The sequence below is a fragment of the Leiobunum rupestre genome, chromosome 5 (assembly GCF_980474605.1).
Source record: "Leiobunum rupestre chromosome 5, qqLeiRupe1.1.hap1, whole genome shotgun sequence".
NCBI classification, from domain to species: Eukaryota; Metazoa; Arthropoda; class Arachnida; order Opiliones; family Sclerosomatidae; genus Leiobunum; species Leiobunum rupestre.
This window is the reverse complement of record NC_143388.1, coordinates 31,726,238-31,751,664: the sequence shown is the minus strand read 5'-3', so window position 1 is coordinate 31,751,664 and position 25,427 is coordinate 31,726,238. Positions and strand designations below refer to the sequence as shown.

The following is a 25,427-nucleotide window of genomic DNA, read 5'->3' as shown; positions in this document are numbered from 1 at the left end:
CAATAATATTATAAATTCTAAAAAACTATATTTTTCTTTCTATTGATTTAGTTCTTCGCTGCGTCCTTTGACAACTTTTTCATTTCAGTCGGTGTTAAAAGTCCCCTTTAAAGAAATATAAAAATATTTCATATGTTTTGGATTTTAATTTACTTATTATCAGCTTAAAGCTAGGATTCTAAAATATTTTCTAGCCTTACCGTAACGTGATCTAGCTCTAGTTTAATATTTTTAAACTGGTCTAACAGTTTCCAAAAATTTCTAAAATTGGTCTAACAGTTTCCAAAAATTTCTAAAAGTGGTCTAACCCTGTTTAAAAAATTTATAAGCGTGGTCTAACCCTGTTACAAAAATTATAAGCGTGGTCTAACCCTGTTTAAAAAATTTATAAGCGTGGTCTAACCCTGTTTAAAAAATTTATAAACGAGGTCTAGCCCTGTTTAAAAATTGCTAAAAGTGTTCTAGCCCTATCTAAAAGTTTCTAAAAGTTGTCTAATCTATCTTAAATTTCTAAAAGTGGTCTAGCCCGGTTAAAAAAAAATCTACCGAAAGGGGAAGCACTGTTTGAAAAATTTCTAAAAATGGTCAAGGCCTGTTTCAAAAATTCCTAGAAAATGGTCTAGTCCCTTCCAATAATTTCTAATAGATGTCTAAACCTATCTGAAATTTGAAAAAAATTCTAAATGTGGTAAAGTCTTGCTTTAAAATTTCTAAATATAGTCCACCCCTGTTTAAAAAATTCAAAAAGTGCTCAAGCCCTGTTGAATTTTTTTCTAAAAGAGATCAATCCCAGTTTGAAAAAATTATAAATGTGGTAGTCTTATTTTAAAAACTAAACTAAATATGGTCTAGCCCTGTGTAAAAAAAAATTCTGAATATGGTCTAGCCCTGTTTCAAAAATTTCTGAATTTCAAATACCTCTAAAAATGGTCTATTTGCTAAAACATTTCTAAAAGTTGTCCAACCCTATTTGAAATTTCTCAAAGTGGTCTAGCCCTTTCTAAAGTATCTAAAAGTCCATTGTGAACCGCTGTCCAATTCAGTGATTTTCAAATGTGAAAAACTATTTCAAAAAGTGGTCTAGCCACATTCAAAAGCTTCGAAACGGGGTCTAGCGCTGGTAGTTCGGCTTATTTTAAAATAAAGGTGACCTTCAGCCTATAGTACCTTTGAATAGTTTTGAGTTTGATTTGGCATCCTTTCTCCGTCATTTTCTTGAAGGTGCTGTTGCACAAATGCGCGGCGTCCCTTATAGTAATTTTTTCATCCCCGTCGTCGGTCGCTTTCGCTTTGGACCGGTCCCTCTTGGATTTGGATCTGGACTTGGAAGTTGCATCCCGACGCGACGAACTCGGAGGACGACTGCTCGGGCTGGAACCGGAACTAGGAACCTTGACCACATGCACGTTTACTTCAGTGTCCGGTGTCAATGTTAGCGTTGATGAGGAACATTCAAGTTTGTCAGTTGGGTTGTCGTCATTAGTCGGGAGGTCTTTGGATTTCGTTGGCACTTTAACCTTTTTGATCGAGATACTGTCGGCTGGAGTTTTGCGTCTTTCTTTAGGAGGTTTCGAGTCCACATTTTTCAGTTTTTCGTCCACTTTCAAAATATCAGTCTACAATTCACGAAAATATAAATTTACTATATTTCTATTGAAAGCTAATTATAAAAAAATTAAATTTATGGTATTTTCCTTCTACAAATTAAAAAAAAATTAATTTAAATCATGTATTAATTCCTATTATATTTATATTGAATGCGAATTGGTAAAATAAAGGTACTCTATATTTGGGGGAAATTAATTAACTAAATAAAATTAGTTAAAATTTAATTTTATTGTTATTAGTATAAACTTTAATTTAAATTAGTATAAAATTTAAATTCCTTTCAATTAGCATAAAATTTAATTTAATTTTAATTTTAATTGGTATAAAATTTAATTTAATTTTAATTTTAATTGGTATAAAATTTAATTTAATTTTAATTAGTATAAAATTTAATTTAATTTTAATTAGTATAAAATTTAATTTAATTTTAATTAGTATAAAATTTAATTTCATTTTAATCAGTATAAAGTTTGTTATAGATATAAATTAAAAAACAATTGAACGCAAATGAAAAATAATATATAAATAATTATTATTTATTTTAATTACTTTAAAATTTCGTGTGTCTTACTGATATAATTAAAAAACAATTTAAATAACACGGTTGATCTGGTTATATTTATATTAAAAGCGAATTAGTAAAAGAAACCGTTTTATATTCGATAAATAATTTAAATTTAATTAAGATTAATATATTTAGTGTGTGCTACCGGAACAAATTGAAAAAATTATTTAAGTAAAAAACGATTTAATTTCGATTATAATAAATCAAATAAACCTTTTATAAAACCAAATTCTCTGCACTTAAGAAACATTTTAAACAATCTTAATTGCTTTTTAATGGATGGTTTTAGAAAATTTAGAGTTTAAAGTAACAAATCGGGATTTATCTTAGATGAACACTTAACTGACCACTTGACTCACCTTATTTTTAATCGACCCTTTCCTGGCTTTACCGCCTTTTGCGTGAAAAATTCAAAATAATAATTGAGAAAGAATATATATATAATAGCAGTCCTCTATTCCCGAAAAGAGTTTAATGATATGGCAACTGTGTTCATTTCCTCACCTTGATTCTTTTCTTTATCGCTTCGTTCGCGGTTATTCTCGCGGTCAATCTTGAGTTCCGCCGTTTTGGGCTGGACACCGTCGACGGCCTCCAATCTGGACAATAGAGAGTACGTAGCGAAATATATATCGAAATTGCGCGATAAGTAAAAATATTCCCCGCCCATGGCCAAGATTAACTTTTTCCGAGTTAGCGTGCTCGCTTTGGTTTCGGACATTAGAAAGGAAATCCTAACTCCTATTTTCTCCTCTTTCATTCAATATCGGGATAAAAATAAAACACCGCTCTTTTGTAGAATATTTTTTACCTCAAAAATAATGTTTCACTTGTCTGATCTGCGTGCTGGAGTCACGATTTTATAAGTCTAGTTCCCACTTAGCGAAAAAAACAATTTTCGCGCTGAAAATTGACGCTCGCGAATTAAATTTGCGATTTTTTTCAAATTCGCCGCTAAAGTCGCGTCTCCGCGGTATCTAGCGAATGTTCTATTTTTTGACGTCCACACCATGGCGATAAAAAGCTTCAGCCAATCAGAAAACGCGTTTCCTCGATCTCTTCCGCTCCCGTCCGTCACTTATTAAGCCTAGGTCTTTAGAAAAGCAGGTCAGCCAAATAATAATAATAATAATAATAATAATAATAATAATAATAATAATAATCAGCTAGGCTAATACCCAAGGCACCACCTTAGGCCTAAGTCATCAAGCGACCAAGATACTGAAGTAAAGGTAATTATCTCACGAATAGAATCGTTTATTTATTGAAATTATCAACAGGAACATCCATTTGGTTCATTTTTAACTGATGTTTTATGTTAGGCCTAAAACATTACTAAAAACCCGCACGAGTTGTTTTCAGCGTTTTTAAATTTTCGCGCTAAAGTGAGAACAGCTTCCCCAGCGACCGAAAAAACGCGTCTTTTTTCGTTGCGCGAAAATTTTATTCGTCTCGAAAATTCGCCAAGTGGGAACTAGCCTTAAACTTGCTCTTCGTGGAGATTTTTTTGGAATTTTTTATTATAACTAATATCATAAGTTTATAACCAAATCTTTTCGGAGGAAGTATCTAATTACTTTTTCGTTGTAACATCATTTTATTGGACCGTGACTGTCGAATAAGGGAAATTTTTAATAGTAGTCACTAGGGGAGCTAAGCTATTTCCTCCAACAGGGTTGCCACAAAATTTTCAGATTCAAATTCCCTGACTATTCCCTGACCATTTTAACAGATTTTCCCTGACTTATTAAGGCCAAAATTGCTTTTATATTTTACTTTTATCAGAAGTTAATAAATTTAGATGATATTTCAGTAAAAAGGTTATTGCAATGTTGAAAAAATTAGCCAAACATTCAAGGAATTAAATGATAATCGCGGAATTGGTCATAGATCTAGAGTTAAATTACCTTCAAAAATAAAATTGAATTCCCTTACTTTTCCCTGATTTCCCTGTTTTCCCTGACGTGTGGCAACCCTGTCCAATGCGAAATCAACCTTTCACCCGCTTTCCCATTGGCGGAAATATCTTAAACACCCTAGTATACTTACAGTTGTTAGTGGCGCCATCTAATCGGTGCCGGTTCTTAAAAAATTCCCTCATTATACCTTTTCATTTAAGATAAGCTCATAAACTAATAGTGAGAGTAGGGAGCTGTTGGGTCACTTTGCTCGAAGGGCTTGCCACCACCCTCCTAGGCATTGTAACCCGGCCACCTGAATTAATGGCTTTAAAAGTCACTTGATGACTTAGGCTTAAGGTGGTGCCAAGAGTATTAGCCTAGCTGATTATTATTATTATTAACTATTCGAATTTCGTCTGCTAAAAGGTCGTTTGTGTTTTATGATAGGAAATCGTCCGCTTAGCAGACGAAAATCCAGCAGTTTATGTAAAATAAAAAGGATAATTTATCGAAAACCGTAGGAAAAATAGTCCGGGCTTTTTGGTTTTTATAAATGGCATTTTTCTTTTCCCGAGTGCGTGTGCGATAAGTAATTTAACAAAAGAAGCTAGCAAGAATGTATTTATTTATACTCAGGGAGAATGAATATGTCGAGACTATCGACGGACACGTTGCGGCCCTAACCCCGTCACGCTAAGGGGGGGGGGGGGAGGAGGAGGAGGTCTAATTTTTTGCGTCCTGGCAGCAGCGTTAATCGCGTCGAAAAACGTAATTTTTAAGAACCAATGAGATTGCAGTATTATTTGATTTTATTAAAGCGGAGGAGCATACCGGGGGCCCCAACGGGTGGAATTGGAGAAACGCTAAAAATAATCTCGACATATTCATTCTCCCTGAGTATAAATAAATACATTCTTGAAGCTATTGAAGGAATTGATTCTATTATTATGCCAGTGATGAAAAATCCGTTTTTTCGGAATTAATTTTTGTTAGTCATTGTCCTGAAAATGATGTTGGAATAGAATGTTTATAATCGTCGGAATGAAGAGTTAGATACTTTTTCTATCACCTTCTGCGAATATTATCTCATACTTCTGCTAATATTAAGGGGGAACGGTCAAGCTTTTCCAAATATGGCCTTTTTTGAGTTTTTCCGTATCAAAAGATTAACAAGACGTTCAATATACTAAAAAATAGCTTTTGGCCCAAAACGTTGAAACGAAAAATAACGCCAGGTGTTTGGGTTTGAAGTTTCGCCGCCATCTTAGGGGCGGTCGCCAGCGCCCCTAACCCCGTATGAGCGATTTGCGAACTATCCTAACTTTTAAAATCGCGCAATTTAGGCTTAGGTCTCTTATAACTGGAACGGGCCGCGCGTGCAAAACAAATTTTTCGCGTCTTCAGCAGCGCGCGCTTTTAGGTGGTTTTTCTGTCTCACCGACTTCTCACCAGGTGTCGCGGCGGACGCGCGCTTTTCGATTTCCCGAAATTTCTTTATTTTATTAAAAATTAACCACTCAATATTTTTTGATGCGGTTTTCGGCATAAATTTTAGTTTTTAATGGGCTATAGGGCTATCTAACTGGTTAAGGCTTGACCGTTCCCCTTTAAGGGGTGCGTCCTCTTTAACAATGGGCATGGCGTTAAAATTGACGGTTGTCTTACTTTGCTGATTCTGAGATTCTGGTTTTCTTTCTTTTGCCGTGAGTCGCTTTGGATTTTGCTCTCAATACTGGTAACTGCAAAAAGGCACAACATTTACTGGTCCTATTATCGACGTGATGGTCAACTAGAACCTAAGTCTAGAGGGGGGAAATCCTTCGGGTAATTTGGTGTCGAATATTAGGGTCGTCCGTAACATTTAACCTCTCAGCGGGCATTCGTAAGCGCGCTTCTTAATGTGATACCCGGAACTGGGCGTTTCTGATTCCCGGCATTCACGAGCCCTTCGTTGGGGAAATAAATTACGCTAATGGTGACAAGATCGCTACGCTCACCGTGAGCCGATTATACCCTATCGCTGCCTTTGAATTAACAGTCTAGTGACTAAAAACATCATTTTTTTTTCTCTAATGAATTTCGGTGATTGACGATGGCAATTTATTAGACACTCTACTTCTTGAGAAAAAATGGCATCAAGAAATGCCCCACCCTCGCGATCAGGTCCTTATGTTGTCCCACCGTTAAATAAATCTATTGTATGGACTGGTACCTAAACCTTAAGAGAAATTGCAATTTTGGTCGATATTAAGCATTTTTGGAGTTTAAGACTCCATTTTATATCAATATTTATCCTTCATTACACATTTTACTGATCCTTATATCGAGCTTGATATCCCCTCATATTTTGCTCACCCTAAAACGAGTTTCATATTCCCTCATAGTTCACTATCTCTCTAATATTCAATATCTCTAATAATTAACTCGTATTTCAATATCTCTAATAATTAACTCGTATTTCAATATCTCTAATAATTAACTCGTATTTCAATATCTCTAATAATTAACTCGTATTTCAATATCTCTAATAATTAACTCGTATTTCAATATCTCTAATAATTAACTCGTATTTCAATATCTCTAATAATTAACTCGTATTTCAATATCTCTAATAATTAACTCGTATTTCAATATCTCTAATAATTAACTCGTATTTCAATATCTCTAATAATTAACTCGTATTTCAATATCTCTAATAATTAACTCGTATTTCAATATCTCTAATAATTAACTCGTATTTCAATATCTCTAATAATTAACTCGTATTTCAATATCTCTAATAATTAACTCGTATTTCAATATCTCTAATATTTAACCCATATTTCACTCATATTTCAATATCTCTAATATTTAACCCATATTTCACTCATATTTCAATATCTCTAATATTTAACCCATATTTCACTCATATTTCAATATCTCTAATATTTCACTCATATTTCAATATCTCTAATATTTCACTCATATTTCAATATCTCTAATATTTCACTCATATTTCAATATCTCTAATATTTCACTCATATTTCAATATCTCTAATATTTCACTCATATTTCAATATCTCTAATATTTCACTCATATTTCAATATCTCTAATATTTCACTCATATTTCAATATCTCTAATATTTCACTCATATTTCAATATCTCTAATATTTCCCTATCTATAATATTTCCCTATCCCTAATATATATATATTAGGGTATATATATATATATATATATTAGGGTATATATATATATATATATATATATATATCTCTCTCTCTCTCTCTCTCTCTTCTTTCTCTCTCTCTCTCTCTCTTTCTAATATTCACTCATATTTCCCTCCCCTTAATATTAACTCATTCTTATATATCACTCATCGTTATATTCCACGATCCCTTATGCAGGGTGATTACTCCAAAACGATAAAAGGTCAATAACTCAAAATTTATTTTAGCTAGGAACTTGAAACTTTCAGGACACATAGAACGTGCAGGGGGTAACTTGACAACGGAAATTTCCATTATCTTAAACCGTCTCTTCAAGGTCATTCAAAATTTATCTCGAGAACCATTAGAGATACATAGTTTGTTTCAATAAGAAAAGGGTTCCCCGTCACATTTTAGATCTAAATAGCTTTCATAACACCTAATTTGACCAATAACAAGTCTAGGGAATTTAGACAAAACAGGAAGGTCGCGATAAAAACAATGTACCAGAGACCAGGTTGAAGGGCTATTAACTAGCAAAATACTCGGTTAACCTTCAACTCAAGGTTCAAGGTCATTTGAAGTTTATCTCGAGAACCAGTGATATAGAGAAATGGTTCCAATTTATTGTCTTTAGCACGATGCAAAACACCACGATGAAAACCCTTCAAATTGGAACCTTTTCTCTAAATTTATTGGTTCTCGAGATAAACTTTGTATGACCTTGAACAACGAGTGTAAGGTCATCGGAGTTTGCAAATTCTAAAGATGCCTTACCAGATAAGTCTGTCTAGCAAATTTTGATACTCTAACATGAGTATTTTGCGAGTTATTAGCCCTTCAACCTGGTCTCTGGTGCAAGATTTTCATCACGACCTTCCTGTTTTGTCTAAATTTCCGAGACTTGTTATTGGTCAAATTAGGTGGTATTAAAGCTATTTAGATCTACAATGTGACGGGGTCCGGGGAACACTTTTCTTATCTCTAATGGTTCTCGAGATAAACATTAAATGACTTGAATTTCCATTTTCAAGTTACCCCCTGCATGTTCTATGTGTCCTGAAAGTTTCAAGTTCCTAGCTAAAATACATTTTGAGTTATTGGCCTTGTATCGTTTTTGAGTTAACACCCTGTATTTCACTCATTCTTATATTTAACTGTCCTTATATTTCATCGTCCCTTATATTTCACCGTCCATTTTATTTCACCGTCCCTTATATTTCACCATCCCTTATATTTCATCGTCCCTTATATTTCATCGTCGCTTAGATTTTGCCATCAGCAATATTTCAATCTCACTATAATTTCACCATCACCAAAATTTCACTCTCCCTATAATTTCACCATCCCTTATATTTAACCATCCCTTATATTTCAACATCCATCACCAATTTCGGGGTGTTCTTTAAAACATTGGAATTTAGAAATCGGGTTTCGTAAAATTTCTTGTGATTCCTTTTATTGTTAAAATTTGTTTTTAGTTACTTTTTAGTAACATTTTTCTGCAAAGAAATTAAAGTAAATAATACATTCCATTTAATTAATTTTTAAGAATAAAATTAGTAACTTTAACATAAATGTATTAAATCTCAAGATTGATATTCCAATATTTTTAAAAACACCTTGAAATAATTTCAAACTTGTCTTAATCTTAAAAAAAAATTATAAACAGATGAAATTTCGTACAATTCTTTTAAAATTCTAAAGAAGTTGACAAAGAATAACGGATAAATTGACAGTTTCAATATCTTTGTACGAGGGTACAACCCTGCTATTTAAATTGGCCCTATAGCGTCTGGCGGTTTATCCGATTAGAATCGCTCTGTCATCATTGTTCTCATATTGGGACGAACTTCTCAACTCTATCATTGAAAGTTTGATGCCACTGCGGCGAAATTTTTATTTTATAGCGGAAATATTTCTATTTTTTACTCCTTGTTTGCCACTCATTTCACCAACTCTAAGATTTCATACCCAATAATACTTCACTCATATTTCCTTGCTCTAAAATTCACATATTTTACTTCCTTGTTTTGCACACTCTTCATAAAATTTCCTCCATTTTTCACTCCTAATATATTATACCAAGAATGTATTTATTTATACTCAGGGAGAATGAATATGTTAAGATTATTTTTAGCGTTTCTCTAATTCCACCCGTTGGGCCCCCCGGTATGCTCCTCCGCTTTAATAAAATCAAATAATACTGCAATCTCATTGGTTCTTAAAAATTACGTTTTTCGACGCGATTAACGCTGCAGCGAGGACGCAAAAAATAAGACCGCCTCCTTTTTCCCTCCCCCCCCCCCCTTAACGTGACAGGGTTAGGGGCTCAACGTGTCCGTCGATAGTCTCGACATATTCATTCTCCCTGAGTATAAATAAATACATTCTTGATTATACTCATATTTCACACACTCTAATATTCACGCATATTTAACTTCACTAGTATTTCGCACTCTCCCTAATATTTTGTACTCTTCCTAATATTTCGCAAAATCCCTAATATTTCGCACTCTCCCTAATATTTTATACTCTTCCTAATGTTTCGCACTCTCCCTAATATTTTGTACTCTTCCTAATATTTCGCACTGTCCCTATTTGCTTATAATTAATATCACTAATATTTCACTCAAATACCACTTGCACTAATATTTACACATATTTAACTTACCTCGAATTTCATTTTCCCTAATAATTGCATTCATATTTCAATTTCCTAATATTTAACTCTCATTTCACTTGCCCTAATATTTCATTAATATTTAACTCTTTATATTTCATTCGAATTTACCTATTCTTAATATTTAACTCATATTTAACCCCCGTAGTATTTCCTTCTCCCGAATATTTCACTGATGTTTAATTTCCACTAATAACTCTTGCCTGGTAAATTATAAAATTTAATAGGTTTAATCCTACGCATCAAGATATCACTCAATAAAATATTTTGACAATTTCCAAGCATACCAGAGAACAAGAAACGAGAATTTGGGTGAAATATGAAAATCCACTTACGGTGAGAGCTATATCATCCATTCTCATTTGAAGCGAGTCCGACGGATGTACTTTGCTTTCCGCGGGAGGAACATTCCTCTTGGAAGAGATGGATCTTCGACGAACGGAAACTGCCACGAAACGAGTCTTTTTTTGAAAATCTCAACAGAATTCCACCTTTAACATTAATTATGAAAAACATGTTTCGAAGTCCTCACCATCGATGACAGAGTTGATGGAATTCCGCCTCTTAACGCGGTGTCTTCTGGACATAACGGGTACTTTCAAGAACCTATCATTAAACAACAGTTAAAACATTAATAGTTCTAATCTTACATCAATGGCTTAATTTAAGATAAAATATAACACGAATAAATAAGCTTATACTTACGCGATAATTCGTGAGATTGTTTTTTATAATTAATTTAAGTACCTATTCTTGTCATCCTCACTGTCGCTGGAAGGCGCTACTTGAGACACGACCGTCACCACTTCCGGCGGCGTCGGAGGCTCCAAAACAATTTCGGGCTTCCTATTGACAAATTGTCGAGAAATTGGCTCCGTTTGAATCCGATTTATCGTGGTCATTTGAAAGAACCAGCGTACCTGCCCTTCTTTCTGCGGGAGGTCGTTTTCCCGATTGATTCTCCGCTGGTGGTGGTGTCGACGGTGCTCTGCCTGGAAAGGGCCGCCTTCCCTCTTTCGCTTCCGTTTCTGGCTCGAGGAAGTGTCCCGTTTCCGGCGCTCTCTCCGCGGAGCGAGCCGCTCTTGCTTCCTCTCGACTTGGACATTTTCTTCGATTTCGAGCCTTCGCGCCTCTTGGAGGACTCGCTCTTCCCTGCCTCCGCCTCCACCTCGTTCTCCTCCACTCTGCCTTCTGGAGGATCTCCACCTGCAACTGCTCTAGGTCACTTTTTATATACTCTTTCACCGTCTCACGAACGTATTTAAGGTACTGAGACCGTACGAGTCCAACCGTTTACGCAAGCAAGAAGGAACTAACGTGAAAGTGTTAGGGTTCTTACAAGTAGAGTACCCGAGGTGTTTATAGCCGATTTCGTTCAAAGTCGGGTGTAATGTCGACCTATATGAGATATGAAATTTCCCAAAAGGAGACGTTGCACTACCCATTCGTTTTGCTATAGCAACCGAAAATGTTTTTGATCACTTAAAACGATAAAATCTCCATTTAAAAAAGCATGGGATTTTCTCGGTTTGAAAAATTTTGAAAATCACGAAATGTGTAATTTGGACCACATTTAGGAAAATTTCATCAAGTTTGGGTAAATTGAAACATTTTTAGGGTAAATTTGTAACAAATTTTGGGTAAAATAAGGGAAAAATCTTATTTTGGTTGTAAGTGGTCAAAAACATTTTCGGTTGCCATGGGAAATTTCATATCTCATATAGGTCCACATTACGGCCGACTTTGAACTAAATCGGCAATAAACACCTCGGGTACTCTCCTTGTTAGAGAACCTTGCTCTGCCTTGCAAAGCGCAAAAGCATTAAAGGGAATATAACCTCAAGTCGTTTTTTTATGTTTTTTATGCTTTTTTATGTAAGCAATTTTGGTGGGAAGTCACTAAACAGCGCCAAAAATATCTAAAGTCATAGGAGGGAGCGGGAAATGGTCGAAGTTTGGTGTTCCACACCTAAAACCTGAGGTTATATTCTCTTTAACGACCAAAACCAAAATATGGAGAAAACCCGCGAAATTCAAACTTTCTTTGCCTTAAGATACCTCAACTTACTTCTTTCAAGTTTATATAGTAGACTTGGATTTTTCAACTCAAATTACATTCTGGTACTAAACAATTTACAGTCCAAACGATATTTCGGAAATCTCATTAAAACCATGTCTTAAAACGCGAAAAAAATCGTTTTGATTTGACTTTTAATGAAAATAAACACATTAATTCGATTTTGGTTTGAAAATAATGCAAAAACCTAAAATAATGCGTTTTGCAACAAGTCATTTCTCTAAGAACAAACATAACGTAGCCACGCGCCGCCACGCAATATTGGTATCGAACGGCAACGTTATGAAACTTTTCTAGCTTTCAGTGCCAAGGCTTAGAACTAAAATTTAATTTATAAAATTTTAATACACATCTTTTGGATTAAACGAAAGTAGGTAAGAATATTAATAATAAATTAATTTATTTATGATTATCAAGCAATTTTGTACCGGTATTTTTCAAGAATCACGAGTCATTTTTTTTACCGGTCAGATCTCGCAATCCCTGAAACGTTTGGTGGATCGAGTCAAAGACAAACGCCTGCCTCCTGATTGGCTTTAGTGATGACGCAAACCGAAAAAAGGCATCTCTCATCTTTGCCCCAGATGGTAGAAAGGGTCATGATATAGTTCGATATTCATGGTTGAAATTATACATTCCTGAGTTAACCTATTAAAATAATTGATATTGTTACATAAGTGTGACACTTCCTATTCTTCACATGCAAACGTTTTGCTGAGAGCTATTCACGAGACAGACTGCATTACGGGCTTCGTCGCCATTTTCCGTCCGCTCGCTCCCGCGTCACACGTAGCCTTTGACAGCGCCTCGCTAGGGGGAGATTTTCTTCTTGTGATGATGTCACTCCGTTACTAACTCCCAGTAAAATATTCCCCAAAGTGACCAACTTATGGAACAATATTATAGACTTATGATATTACTTACTAAATTGAAATTATATACATATCATGGTAAATATAATACCAAAAGTGACGTAATTCCCAAAAGTGTGACAATCCCTGTACTTTCGTACGCTAAAGGTTTAATGAATTCTCGACTCGAGATCGACGACATAAAAGACTATTAATTGTCGCCTTTCTGGATCTTTTTTTAGTCGATAGTATTATATCGTAGGTAGATGGCGATAGCATCTCCACAGAACGACAAAAAAATTAACTAACTTTGACCAGTGCTACTTAGTTCCTCCGTTCCTCACTAAGAGGCGTTATTTGTTGGTTTTAACTTACTTCCCTCCCCAAGGCATACTTCCCCTTCTCCCCTCCCAACTTGTATTTCGCTTGTAACATTCATTACGAAATAGGTCCGATTGCCACACTTTTAGTAATTATGTCACTTTTAGCAAGAAATAATTAATTTATGCATAGGGAGCTGTAATGATCCGTAGGCATTGTGGGCGAATTTAGCCCTGACACGAGTGAGGGGGGAAGGAAAAACGGCACAGGAAATGTGCTTCAGTCGCATCGCAAGACGTCAGTTTTAGAGAACCGATGAGATACTGTTCGGAATGGATTTTGTGAAGGGGGGAGGAGCTTAAATCTTCTCAACATATAATCATTCTCAAATACAAATACAAATAAATTAATTTTTTCTATAAAATATGCATAATTTCAATAAATAAAATATTTTTAAGAGTTAATTTAAAACTTTTCACAGTTTAAAAAAATCAGCAATTAGTTTTAGCCACTGAATTGTTTAGTTACACGGTTTTAAACATTACTTTGTATATAAAATTATAAATTTAATTATGCACAATTTATTGTAAATATAGTAAGTTTTTTTAAAAAAAAGTGCTATTTAAAAACCTGGATCATTCAAAAACTAAAAAATCACTAAAATATCCTAGTTTTACAATTACATGCAGAATTGGAGGCTTGGTCATTTTGAAAAGTATAAGAGCACCGAAGAAGGATTCAATGCTACTGTTGAAGGTTCTTAAGGATCTATAAACATTTTCAGGCCTTTCAAGTTGAAACAATAACGCCATCTGTAAAATATTTTAACACAATACTTGATAAACTATCAATTATTTTGATATTTATGACTAATTAAATTTATTAAATTGAGTATAACTCTAATGGGCAGTGGCGGACTGGCCATAGAGTGAACCTGCCCTATGGCAGAAACCAGAGGGGCCCCACGGACCGTTCATGAAGTGGGCCCCTCAAACATGATAGCGTTATAGTTGTTAAAGCTGGGGCCCTTTGTCTTCTGGCAGCCGAAAATATTAGACCCAGTCCGCCACTGCTAATGGGAACGTCAAGCTTCCGTTAATACTCACTGGTGACCCAATAGTCTAGACCGTTGTAGAAAATTGCAATTTCCCATCATGCCGCAAGGTGTATTGCTGGGAGCAGGACAGCCGCGCTACCAGTGAGTAGTAAAGGCCCAAACACACATACGGTTCGCAAGCGATTTCGCCTGCGAATTTTCGCGCACGCGCCCATGCGCCATGACTTCCATTCTTCAGTCACGTGACGCGACGCGATTTGCTAGCGAAATTTCGCGCGCGAAGGCTATGTGTGCATCCACTGAAGCTTGACCTTCACTGCTAGGTTTATACTCCCTTTAAATCGTTGAATTCAGATTTACCTAACTAGCTCGAACTAAATTAAGAGTTAAATCGAAAATTTCTGTGATTAGCTATTTGTATTTATAAAATTCTTAAAATGTTCCTACGATCAATACTAGATGGCGCTAGAAGGCAAAGGATACTTTTGGCAGGTTCTGGAACAAAAGGAGTACACTCTAATGAAACTATTCGCTTGTTCTGGTGGAGATAATTACTAATCGTCAAGGTCAGAGTACACTTTTTACTCCTCCTGAACACGAGGTGTACAGAAAGTAAAATTGATAAAATCGTCTGCTGTCCAGAATTTATCTGCTAAAATGACCACAGGCAGGCGTAACTCACTACCACAGAATCGAAGTAAAATTGCGTCAGTGGGTTACTCTTGTTAACGTACCGCAAAATTCCAGAACTAACCAAACCTATAAAATTATTATTTTTTAAACGGAATATGTTTCCGTTTCGGATAGCAGATCTAGAAAGTAAACTCGAACGTTTTCAGTAGCCTAAATATGTTCTTGTCCGTACTTATCCGCGTTTTTTTTTCCGAGTTCCACGCATAGGTTCGGGTTGTCGAAGATTTATAACCTCTTGTCATTATCTCAAAGAAACGCCCAAAATGACTCCCCACCGCTGACATATTTTTATTGTTCTAAACGCACGCATAGTTTTATGACTTCATCTAATGTCATTATGTTCTGTTATCAACTATGGTGTAATGGAAATTACAGATTACCTACCATTCGTTCTATTATTTTCTTAAATTACCTTGGTCAAATAAAATAATACGTTTTATACAAATATTTCGGATGGAAAAACTTATTTACCGATATATTTATGAATGTTAACGAATTAAATTAGAGTTTAAGTATTTTAATTTATTAAAATAAAAACCCAGTTAGCCGGGCCGTGAAACTAACCTTTTCAAACCTATTGTAACATAACCTAAACTAAAACGTAACCTACCTAAACTAAAACGTAAACTTACAAAAATAAAGCCTAGCCCAGTTAAATTGAAATCTAGTCTAACCTTACATAAACTAACCTAACCTAATCTAACATAACCTATACTCACATCACTTAAGCTAAAAATTAACCTAACGAAACAAAAGCCTAACGTATCCTAACTAAAACCTAACCTAGCCAAAGTAATATCTAACCTAATCTAACCTAGCTAAACTAAACTCTAACCTAACCTGATCTGACCTAACCTAACATATACTCACATCACCTAAACTAGAACTTAATGAAACTAAAACAAAACTTAACCAAACTAAAACCTAATCTAGCCACACTAAAATCTAACCTAACCTAATCTAGCCTAACCAAACTAAAACCTAACCCATGCAAAGCCTAAACTAACCAAAATAAAGCGTAACCTGACCTAACTAAACTAAAATTAAGAATAAAATAAACAAACTAAAACCTACCCTAAGCACAAGCTTGAAATTTCCAAAAAAAAAACCATAACCTTTTTAAGGCAAAACGCCTTACGTAACCAATCTAAAACCTACGGTAACGTAAACTAAAACCTCAGTTGTAAACTAGACGCCTGAAGAGCTAGCGTTGTTAATTGAATTTTTAACTCTACAATAAAATTGTAAAACCATGAAGTATCCGTTGCGAAACATTAAAACCATGGGTACGAAATTAAATATTTAAGAAACTAAAACCTTACTTAAAAAAAACAACAAAACCTTCGTAAAATTAACTAAGGCTTAGTCAATCTTTCTCTAAAGTCTCAATACTATTTTGCGATGTTTTTCTAGGGATTTTGGAGTAAGCTGTAATAGAATAAATCATTAAAGTTAATTTATTATTAAATTTGATTTTTCCTTTCAAAGAACCTCTCGTAAATTTTTCTTGGATCCCGCAGGTTGTTTATAAGAATTGCATCAGCTTTAATTAACAACAAATTCCAACTGAATTTTTATGAATTATAATTTTTTTTCCTTTTATCAGAAAACCGCGAACCTGGCTATTTTAATAATATTTTTGACGATATTTTGATTCGGGCGAATGGGTTTTTGGCTACCGTATCTGCCATAATTTTAAAATCGGAGATAACGAATTTTCACTATTTAGTGATTTATATTTTGACTTTTTCAAAATTAATCTCGAAAATTAATCTTGAAAACAATATCTTTTGCGAGAACTTGACCCTATCAAGTTACGTATATATAAAATTTCTGAATTTCAATATTTCCCTGCCTTTTATATATATAACCATTAGTAACATAATTCCTATAAATATACCAATTATAAAGATAATAAATGCCGCTCTCTTTTTCTTTCCTCCCCTACCCTCCACGCAAGCACGTGCGAGTAACTGACTAAAATAGTCACGTGTTTGTGTTAGTTTTATTTAAAAGGCTTAAGTTGAGAGCGCGCACGCATTTTTAGTTCTACATCGATATACATGCATATATATCTAGTGGCACTATTGAAATGACCGAAATGTAGTAGTAGCTGTAGTTGTAGTTGGATTTGTAGTAGTAGTAATTTGATGTCGCGACAGCAATAGAGATGGCGTTGGTGTTCCCGGCGGCGTTAAAACTGACTTTAATTTTTTAAATGAGTCTTAAGGCTCAATATAACCCACGTTCATCGGTATCAGCTTTTACCAAGAATCCATTTAGGTACCATAAGAATATGGGAGCATAGCTTTAGCCTCTGGTATCGTCCTCGCAAACTTTGTAACGAAAGTTCGTCTGCAATTTTCACACCACGTACACAGCGCACTCAGGCGTTAGAATCTGCCGTTTTAATTTTTTTTTTTCATTTCGTTAATATGGCGGAAAAAGCAAATATCTGCCCAAATGGGTTTAAATCGGATTTATTCTCTTCCTTGGCGGAAATTAGTGTAAATAATTTTATTAACGACAATGGGTTGAAAGATCTTAATACTAGTTTGTTATTAAATAATAATTCCGAAGGTAGTTTTTCTCTAATAAATAGTATTTTCTTCAATAATGGCTTTTGATTTCGTTTTCTTTTTAACATTGCTACGCGTAGTTCTTTTTTTGGTCAGGTCCATTTTCAATTACTCAAAAAATAATATGTCAAGGTCGGGTAGTAGCGCGGGTTTATCATAGATGGCAGGAGTGAGTTACTCGAAATATCGAAGCAGACGAACTTTCGCTACAAAGTTTGCGAGGATGGGTATTGAATCGAGATTATCGCGGTCCTCCCATATTCTTATGGTACCTAAATGGATTCTTGCAGTTGTTAGAACCGTTAGATTATAACAGGTTTCGTATAGATTCTCTACAGCTTTGACAGATGGCGGCAGTGCATGGTGGAGTTGAACTATATTTTCGTATATCGTATTAATATTGGGGATTACAACTCCTTTTTGTTCGGGGAGGTGTACTAATAATAATGATATAGAAAATATAATAATAATTATATAAATATAATTATATCATTTTACATTATGAAAATTGAACAGAGAACTCAAATAATAATAATAATAATCAGCTAGGCTAATACCCAAGGCACCACCTTAGGCCTAAGTCATCATGCGACTTTTGAAGCCCTTAAAGGGAATATAACCTCAGGTATTTGGTGTGGAACACCAACGTTTGTAGCTCTGGCCGCTCTTGCCTTTGGCTTTAGAAATGTTTGGCGCCACTGTACGGGAAATTTGAAAAATTGAAGGGGTCTTCCATAAAGATTGCTTTGCAGGTTATATTCCCTTTAAGTGACATCTTCAAACTGACATGATTTTCGCGCTAAATGTCGCTCTCTTGGGTTTTTTTGGTTTGGGGTAAAAAAGGTTAAACGGCTGCGGCCAATCAGCAGTCTCCTGTCACTGGTGGCTTCAAAACAATAAATGTATTTTTTTAATGGATTAAAAAACCTGTAGAAGATCCAAGATTAATTTTAAATGTTTTTTACTAAATCTATTTCATTATTCGTCCTATAAATTGAATGTTGACAATATTAAAGTGTATTTTCGATATTAATATTTAAATTTTTCGCGTACGTTTGAATTTCCCGCACTTTCCCTACCCAAAAAAGCGACCTCTATCGGTGGTGGCCGGGTTACAATGCGTAGGAGGGTGGTGGCAAGCCCTGCATGCCACGAGATCGAGCCAACAGCTCCCTACACTAACTATTACCGTTAACCTAGACAAGTTTTTATGGCAGTGGAAACCGAAGAACTCGGGGGAAAACCCTTAAATTTGGGAAATTGATTTCTTGAAAACCGCTGAGACCACATATGTAAATGATAAGTCGATTCAGGCCCGTCTTAAGACCTTTTGTGGCCCTGGGCTAAATTATTTCTTAAGACCTTTGTGATCCCCAACGGTCAGCCTTTGTATGTCCGTTGTCTAAATTCAACTACACAATAATCAAACAAAACTTTTAATTTAAAAAGTATAATTTTTACTGACAGTGACTCGCTGTTAGGTTTTAAATATTGTAGGTACCGTATGATACGCGATGTGGCGATGAGTCAAATTACTTTGGACGTAACTAAAAGATACATAATATTAAATGAGCATATAAAAATGTTTATGTTTATGTTTTTTCGTACCTAAAGGTGAGCTAAAGTATAGATTGCTTTCGTCTGATACGATTTTGAAAACTTGTAACGTCCCAGCTGTAGTGTTAATAGTGGCCGCCATGACAGTTACCGTTTTTTATCAATAGGCAAATTACAATGGTGACGTCGTGAGTTTCGAATTGAAACGTTTATATTAACAAACTGTTTTTTATTATCTTTAAATAACTTATGGGTTTAATTGACTGGTTTTCAGCCGAAATATTAATTAGTTAATACGATCCTTTTTAATCTAGTACGATTCAAATCAAAACTCTATACGATAATCTAGCGTTTGGAATCTGGCAACCCTGCTTGGCCCATTATGGGGGGCCTTTATAAGTATTTTAAGCACAGGGCCTCCAGTAATCTAAACCCGGCACGGTTTATGGTCATAGAGATATATTTTTTCACCGATATTAAAAGGGTTTTTGTTCGAAACCCGCTAGCATTTCAAATTTTATTTTTACTCAGGAATTCATACCTCTACTTGGCGTATCACGTATGATAAGATCACTCTGGCGGCTTTGGCCCCGCCTACGAGAGAAAAAAACCCGTTTGCGCGCACTCCCCTCTCACGTTGTTGTTTGTTAAGTTAACATAGTGACGTCAAAAAAACCGTCAGCCACATCGAGACGAAAATCTGCCGCCATAAGCATTGCCAGTAGAGGTTTTACTTCATTATTTGTATTTTGTCTTTATTTCATTAGAATGTTGCAGCTAATTTTGTGCTATTTTGGTTTCGTTTTATGAATGGGCTGGGTGATTGAAGCGGGCGTTGTAATTGATTTCTTGTCTTAGGTTGTTTTAGTAATAAAGAAATGTTATGTTTAAAATAAGGGAACAAGCGGAGACACGGAGAGTCCAGTATTGACATGGGGAGATATGGTGAGCCAGAGAAGACAGGGGGAGCCAAAAGAGACATGAGGATTCAGTTGAGACAGGGAGAGCCAGAGGAGACGGGGTGCTAGAGCAGACATGTGGGCGACACGGGGAGCCAGAGCAGACAGAGTGGCGTCTAGGAGAGACAGTAGGAGCTTGAGCAGACAGGGAGAGCTAGAATACAGGGGGAGCCAAAAGAGACATGAGGATCCAGTTGAGACAGCGAGAGCCAGAGAGGAAAGGGGAGACCAGATGAGACTGGGGGAGCCATAGAGGACAGGGGTTGCCACAGAGACAGGGGGTCCCAGAGCTGACATGTGGGGACACGGGGAGCCAGAGCAGATAGAGTGGAGTCAAGGAGAGACAGGACGAGCCAGAGCAGACAGGAGGAGCCAGAGAAGACAGGGGGAGCCCGAATAGACAAGGGGAGGTAGATGAGACCAGGGGTGCCGGAGCAGACATGTGGGTGACATGGGGAGCCAGAGCAGACAGAGTGGAGTCAGAGGAGACAGGGAAATCCAGTTCAGACAGAGGGGAGCCAGAGGAGACAGGGAGGAGTCAAGGAGAGACAGAATGAGCCGGAGCAGACAGGGGGATCCAGAGAGGACAGGGGGAGCCACAGGAGACAGGGGGACCCAGATGAGACAGCAAGAGCCAGATGAGACAGGGGGAGCCAAAGAGGACAGGGGGAGCCACAGGAGACAGGGGGAGCCACAGGAGACAGGGGGAGCCACAGGAGACAGGGGGAGCCAAAGATGACAATAGGAGCCAAGGAGTCAGGGGAGCCAGAGCAGATAGAAGGTTATTTTATAATTTTAAATCACAGTATGAAATAACATAAGAAAATGTTTATGTATCTATGTGACGGTCTTTAAAAAATCGAGTTTGGACTCATGACCTGAACTAGGTATATCGGTATAACATAAATCTGGTTTCGGCTTACCACGGTAATTGTAATTAGAATACAAGCAATTAATTTTCGATTTCCGAATGGGTCCCCACTATTATGCCCCACGCTACTGTGGTACATATTATACAGTACGAAATTCGGACGAATCACGTTTTAAGTGATAAACAACATTTTGTGACGATTATTAACTTAAAATTTGATCCCTTCATATATACGTTATTAATCATATAACGTAAACCACAGAGTCAAACACTATAAAGGATGCAAACAAACAGTTACATTTTCCATATTGTTATTTTTCTAGGGTAATAATCAAGCCCTTTCAATCGGTTAGCGACTTTTAATTCCATTATGTCAGGTGATTGGGTTACAACGAAGGGTGGTGGAAAGCCCTTCATGCCACGCGAAGCAACAGGTCCCTACACCGAAGAAATCGCGGGAAATCATCTTTAACCAGTGAGGAGAGAACTTGCAATCTTATCGCGGAAGAAGCTGTTCCGAGTTTTGAAACTAGCAGTGATAAAATGCGGCTCATCTTTCTACGAGGTGAAAGTGCTAACCCCTCGTCCACGCGGACATGTCGCGAACCCAACGTCAAACTCCAAATACGGTAAGTACATCAAATTCCGATAAAACATAATTTGTTCCCTAATGTAATGGTAAATTAAATGTGTAGCCTAGCTGATGACCGTCTCCAAACACAGCACCAACACCTCTCCTTGACTCTCTTCTGGTTACCCGATTCTCCCCTTGGCTCCTCATTCCTCTCCTCTGGTTACCCAAGTCTCCACTTGGCTCCCCATGTCTTTCCTCTGGTTACCCAAGTCACGCCCTGGTTCCCCGTGTCTCTCCTATGATTATCCAAGTCACATCTTGGTTCCCTGTGTCTCCTATGGTTACCCAAGACTACCCTTGGTTCCCCATGTCTCTCCTATGGTTACCCAAGTCTCGTCTTGGATCCCCGTTTCTCTCTTCTGGTTACCCAAGTCTCTTATCTGGTTATCCAAGTCTCCCCTTGGTTCCCCGTTCCTCTCCGCAGGTTACCAAAGTCTCCTCTGGTTAAACAAGTCTCCCCTTGGTTCCCCGTCTCTCTTCTGGTTATCCAAGTCTCCCCTTGGTTCCCCGTTTCTCTCTTCGGGTTACCCAAGTCTCTCATCTGGTTATCCAAGTCTCCCCTTGGTTCTCCGTGTTTCTCCTCAGGTTAAATTCCCCATGGTTCCCCGGGTCCAAACACAGCACCGACACCTCTCCTTGACTCTCTTCTGGTTACCCGATTCTCCCCTTGGCTCCTCATTCCTCTCCTCTGGTTACCCAAGTCTCCACTTGGCTCCCCATGTCTTTCCTCTGGTTACCCAAGTCACGCCCTGGTTCCCCGTGTCTCTCCTATGGTTATCCAAGTCACCCCTGGTTCCCTGTGTCTCCTATGGTTACCCAAGTCTCCCCTTGGTTCCCCGTGTCTCTCCTATGGTTACCCAAGTCTCCCCTTGGTTCCCCGTGTCTCTCCTCTGGTTATCCAAGTCTCCCCTTGGTTCCCCGTTCCTCTCCTCTGGTTATCCAAGTCTCCCTTTGGCTCCCCGTTCCTCTCCGCAGGTTACCCAAGTCTCCCCTTGGTTCTCCGTGTCTCTCCTCTGGTTATCCAAGTCTCCCCTTGGTTCTCCGTTCCTCTCCGCAGTTTAAATTCCCCATGGTTCCCCGGGTTTCTTCTGGTTGCCCAAGTCTCCCCTCGGCTCCCAAAGTCTTCCCTCTGATCAATATGTCTCTCCTCTGGTTCCCCAAATCTCCGATTGGCTCGCCATTTTTAAACATACTTTATCTACTAAGGTTGTAAATGTAAATGTACAGGATGATGGAAAAATTGTTGGAATTTAAAATTTAAAATGAAAGATATTATTAGATATACTTAACTCAAAGGGGTACTCAAATGTCCGCGCTACTACTGGCGCCAGTACTGCATTATTCATTTCTTAATTGAAACGTGTGCCTGGGCAGAGTTTGGGCACTTTTCAAATTGGCGTGATTTTCCCGAATCACAGTTCACCATTTTCGAAACTGATCCATTCCCTAATGTAATGGTAAATTAAATGTGTAGCCTAGCTGATGACCGTCTCCAAACACAGCACCAACACCTCTCCTTGACTCTCTTCTGGTTACCCGATTCTCCCCTTGGCTCCTCATTCCTCTCCTCTGGTTACCCAAGTCTCCACTTGGCTCCCCATGTCTTTCCTCTGGTTACCCAAGTCACGCCCTGGTTCCCCGTGTCTCTCCTATGATTATCCAAGTCACATCTTGGTTCCCTGTGTCTCCTATGGTTACCCAAGACTACCCTTGGTTCCCCATGTCTCTCATATGGTTATCCAAGTCTCCCCTTGGTTCCCCGTTCCTCTCCGCAGGTTACCAAAGTCTCCTCTGGTTAAACAAGTCTCCCCTTGGTTCCCCGTCTCTCTTCTGGTTATCCAAGTCTCCCCTTAGTTCCCCGTTTCTCTCTTCGGGTTACCCAAGTCTCTCATCTGGTTATCCAAGTCTCCCCTTGGTTCTCCGTGTTTCTCCTCAGGTTAAATTCCCCATGGTTCCCCGGGTCCAAACACAGCACCGACACCTCTCCTTGACTCTCTTCTGGTTACCCGATTCTCCCCTTGGCTCCTCATTCCTCTCCTCTGGTTACCCAAGTCTCCACTTGGCTCCCCATGTCTTTCCTCTGGTTACCCAAGTCACGCCCTGGTTCCCCGTGTCTCTCCTATGGTTATCCAAGTCACCCCTGGTTCCCTGTGTCTCCTATGGTTACCCAAGTCTCCCCTTGGTTCCCCGTGTCTCTCCTATGGTTACCCAAGTCTCCCCGTGGTTCCCCGTGTCTCTCCTCTGGTTATCCAAGTCTCCCCTTGGTTCCCCGTTCCTCTCCTCTGGTTATCCAAGTCTCCCTTTGGCTCCCCGTTCCTCTCCGCAGGTTACCCAAGTCTCCCCTTGGTTCTCCGTGTCTCTCCTCTGGTTATCCAAGTCTCCCCTTGGTTCTCCGTTCCTCTCCGCAGTTTAAATTCCCCATGGTTCCCCGGGTTTCTTCTGGTTGCCCAAGTCTCCCCTCGGCTCCCAAAGTCTTCCCTCTGATCAATATGTCTCTTCTCTGGTTCCCCAAATCTCCGATTGGCTCGCCATTTTTAAACATACTTTATCTACTAAGGTTGTAAATGTAAATGTACAGGATGATGGAAAAATTGTTGGAATTTAAAATTTAAAATGAAAGATATTATTAGATATACTTAACTCAAAGGGGTACTCAAATGTCCACGCTACTACTGGCGCCAGTACTGCATTATTCATTTCTTAATTGAAACGTGTGCCTGGGCAGAGTTTGGGCACTTTTCAAATTGGCGTGATTTTCCCGAATCACAGTTCACCATTTTCGAAACTGATCCATTTTAATTTATTTTCAAGTTATTTTAAAACTTATGAAATAGTTTTAGCCAAACAACCGAAATTATTTTAGCCCGTGAAATTTAAATAAAAAATAAATACCTGTTTCATTTTGAAAGTCAAACGTTAGCGTTGTCCACTCCGAATCTGGAGGAATTTGAAATTTCTCCAGAAAAGACTCATCGGGTGAGATATCCGCGTCCAAAACTGTTCCCTTTTGCTTCAAAATCCTCTGCACTCTCTCCTTCAAAAGTTGATACCTTAACTCGTCCCTCTCCGATATTCTCCTTTGGGAAAATGAATAATTCGTTAGCGTTAGATTGACGGCTAAAAGTTGACTGTGCTTCTCAATAAACAAAACTGAGAAAAACGTGAAGAAAAGTCAACTTTTTTTCGTCAATTCTCCAAGCCTGATTTCGCTGGGGCAAGTTCTATTTTCTATCTAACATTTTCTGGGCTAACGTTTGGAAGACGCGCTAACCTCGTTATCATGATGTTCGTGGAGCTGACTTTCTTCGTGTCAAGATTCACAATGTAAACCATTCTTGGAAGGTTGCTAAATTTATTATACGGACGAGACAAAGAATCAATACGCGTTATCAAGGTAAGACGTGCGGAGAACGCACCCGCCTACTTTATAAGACTTTCTCACTTTTGGTTCTTCGGTAATCTTGAGCACGCAACTCCGCCAAGAACGTATTTAGAACGCTAAGAACTTTCAACCTAAGCCACGATACTCTTATACCTTTCACCAAAAGTAGCATAAGACCCAAAAGTGTGTCAGAACGGTATAGTAGTTAATGAGAGTTTGTCGCAAAGTAAGAAAGGGAAACCAAGGGGGGTCGTAAAATACGTCATCAAACTCGAGGTACTCCAGCGCCGCCGAGTGAGGCGTTTTAGAACGTATGTATACGGGCTAGTAAATCGAAGAGATAAAATCGCGCCAGACTGAAGACTAAATATTATGTTGCTAGTACTATTCCAACTAATAGGTTATGTAGTCTATAGTGCGACTAGGTCTCACTAGAAATTTTAATAGGCGCGAAGGTACAGCTGACACACCTTTGGGTCTTATGCTACTTTTGCTTTCAC

General features: G+C 37.6%; 1 protein-coding gene across 1 annotated transcript; it reads right to left on the bottom strand.

Annotated features, from left to right (window-relative positions):
* Nucleotides 1-10: 10 nt before the first annotated feature.
* LOC149944160 (uncharacterized) lies at nucleotides 11-24,878 on the bottom strand. The gene is made up of 11 exons (XM_090176298.1): nucleotides 24,817-24,878; nucleotides 24,438-24,622; nucleotides 10,867-11,158; nucleotides 10,694-10,792; nucleotides 10,479-10,552; nucleotides 10,282-10,391; nucleotides 5,740-5,813; nucleotides 2,678-2,772; nucleotides 2,533-2,567; nucleotides 1,168-1,616; nucleotides 11-105 (listed from the first exon to the last, which is right to left on the bottom strand). The coding sequence occupies exons 1-11, from the start codon at nucleotides 24,876-24,878 to the stop codon at nucleotides 48-50; spliced, it is 1,533 nt and encodes a 510-aa protein (XP_090032424.1). The 3' UTR covers nucleotides 11-47.
* Nucleotides 24,879-25,427: the final 549 nt, after the last annotated feature.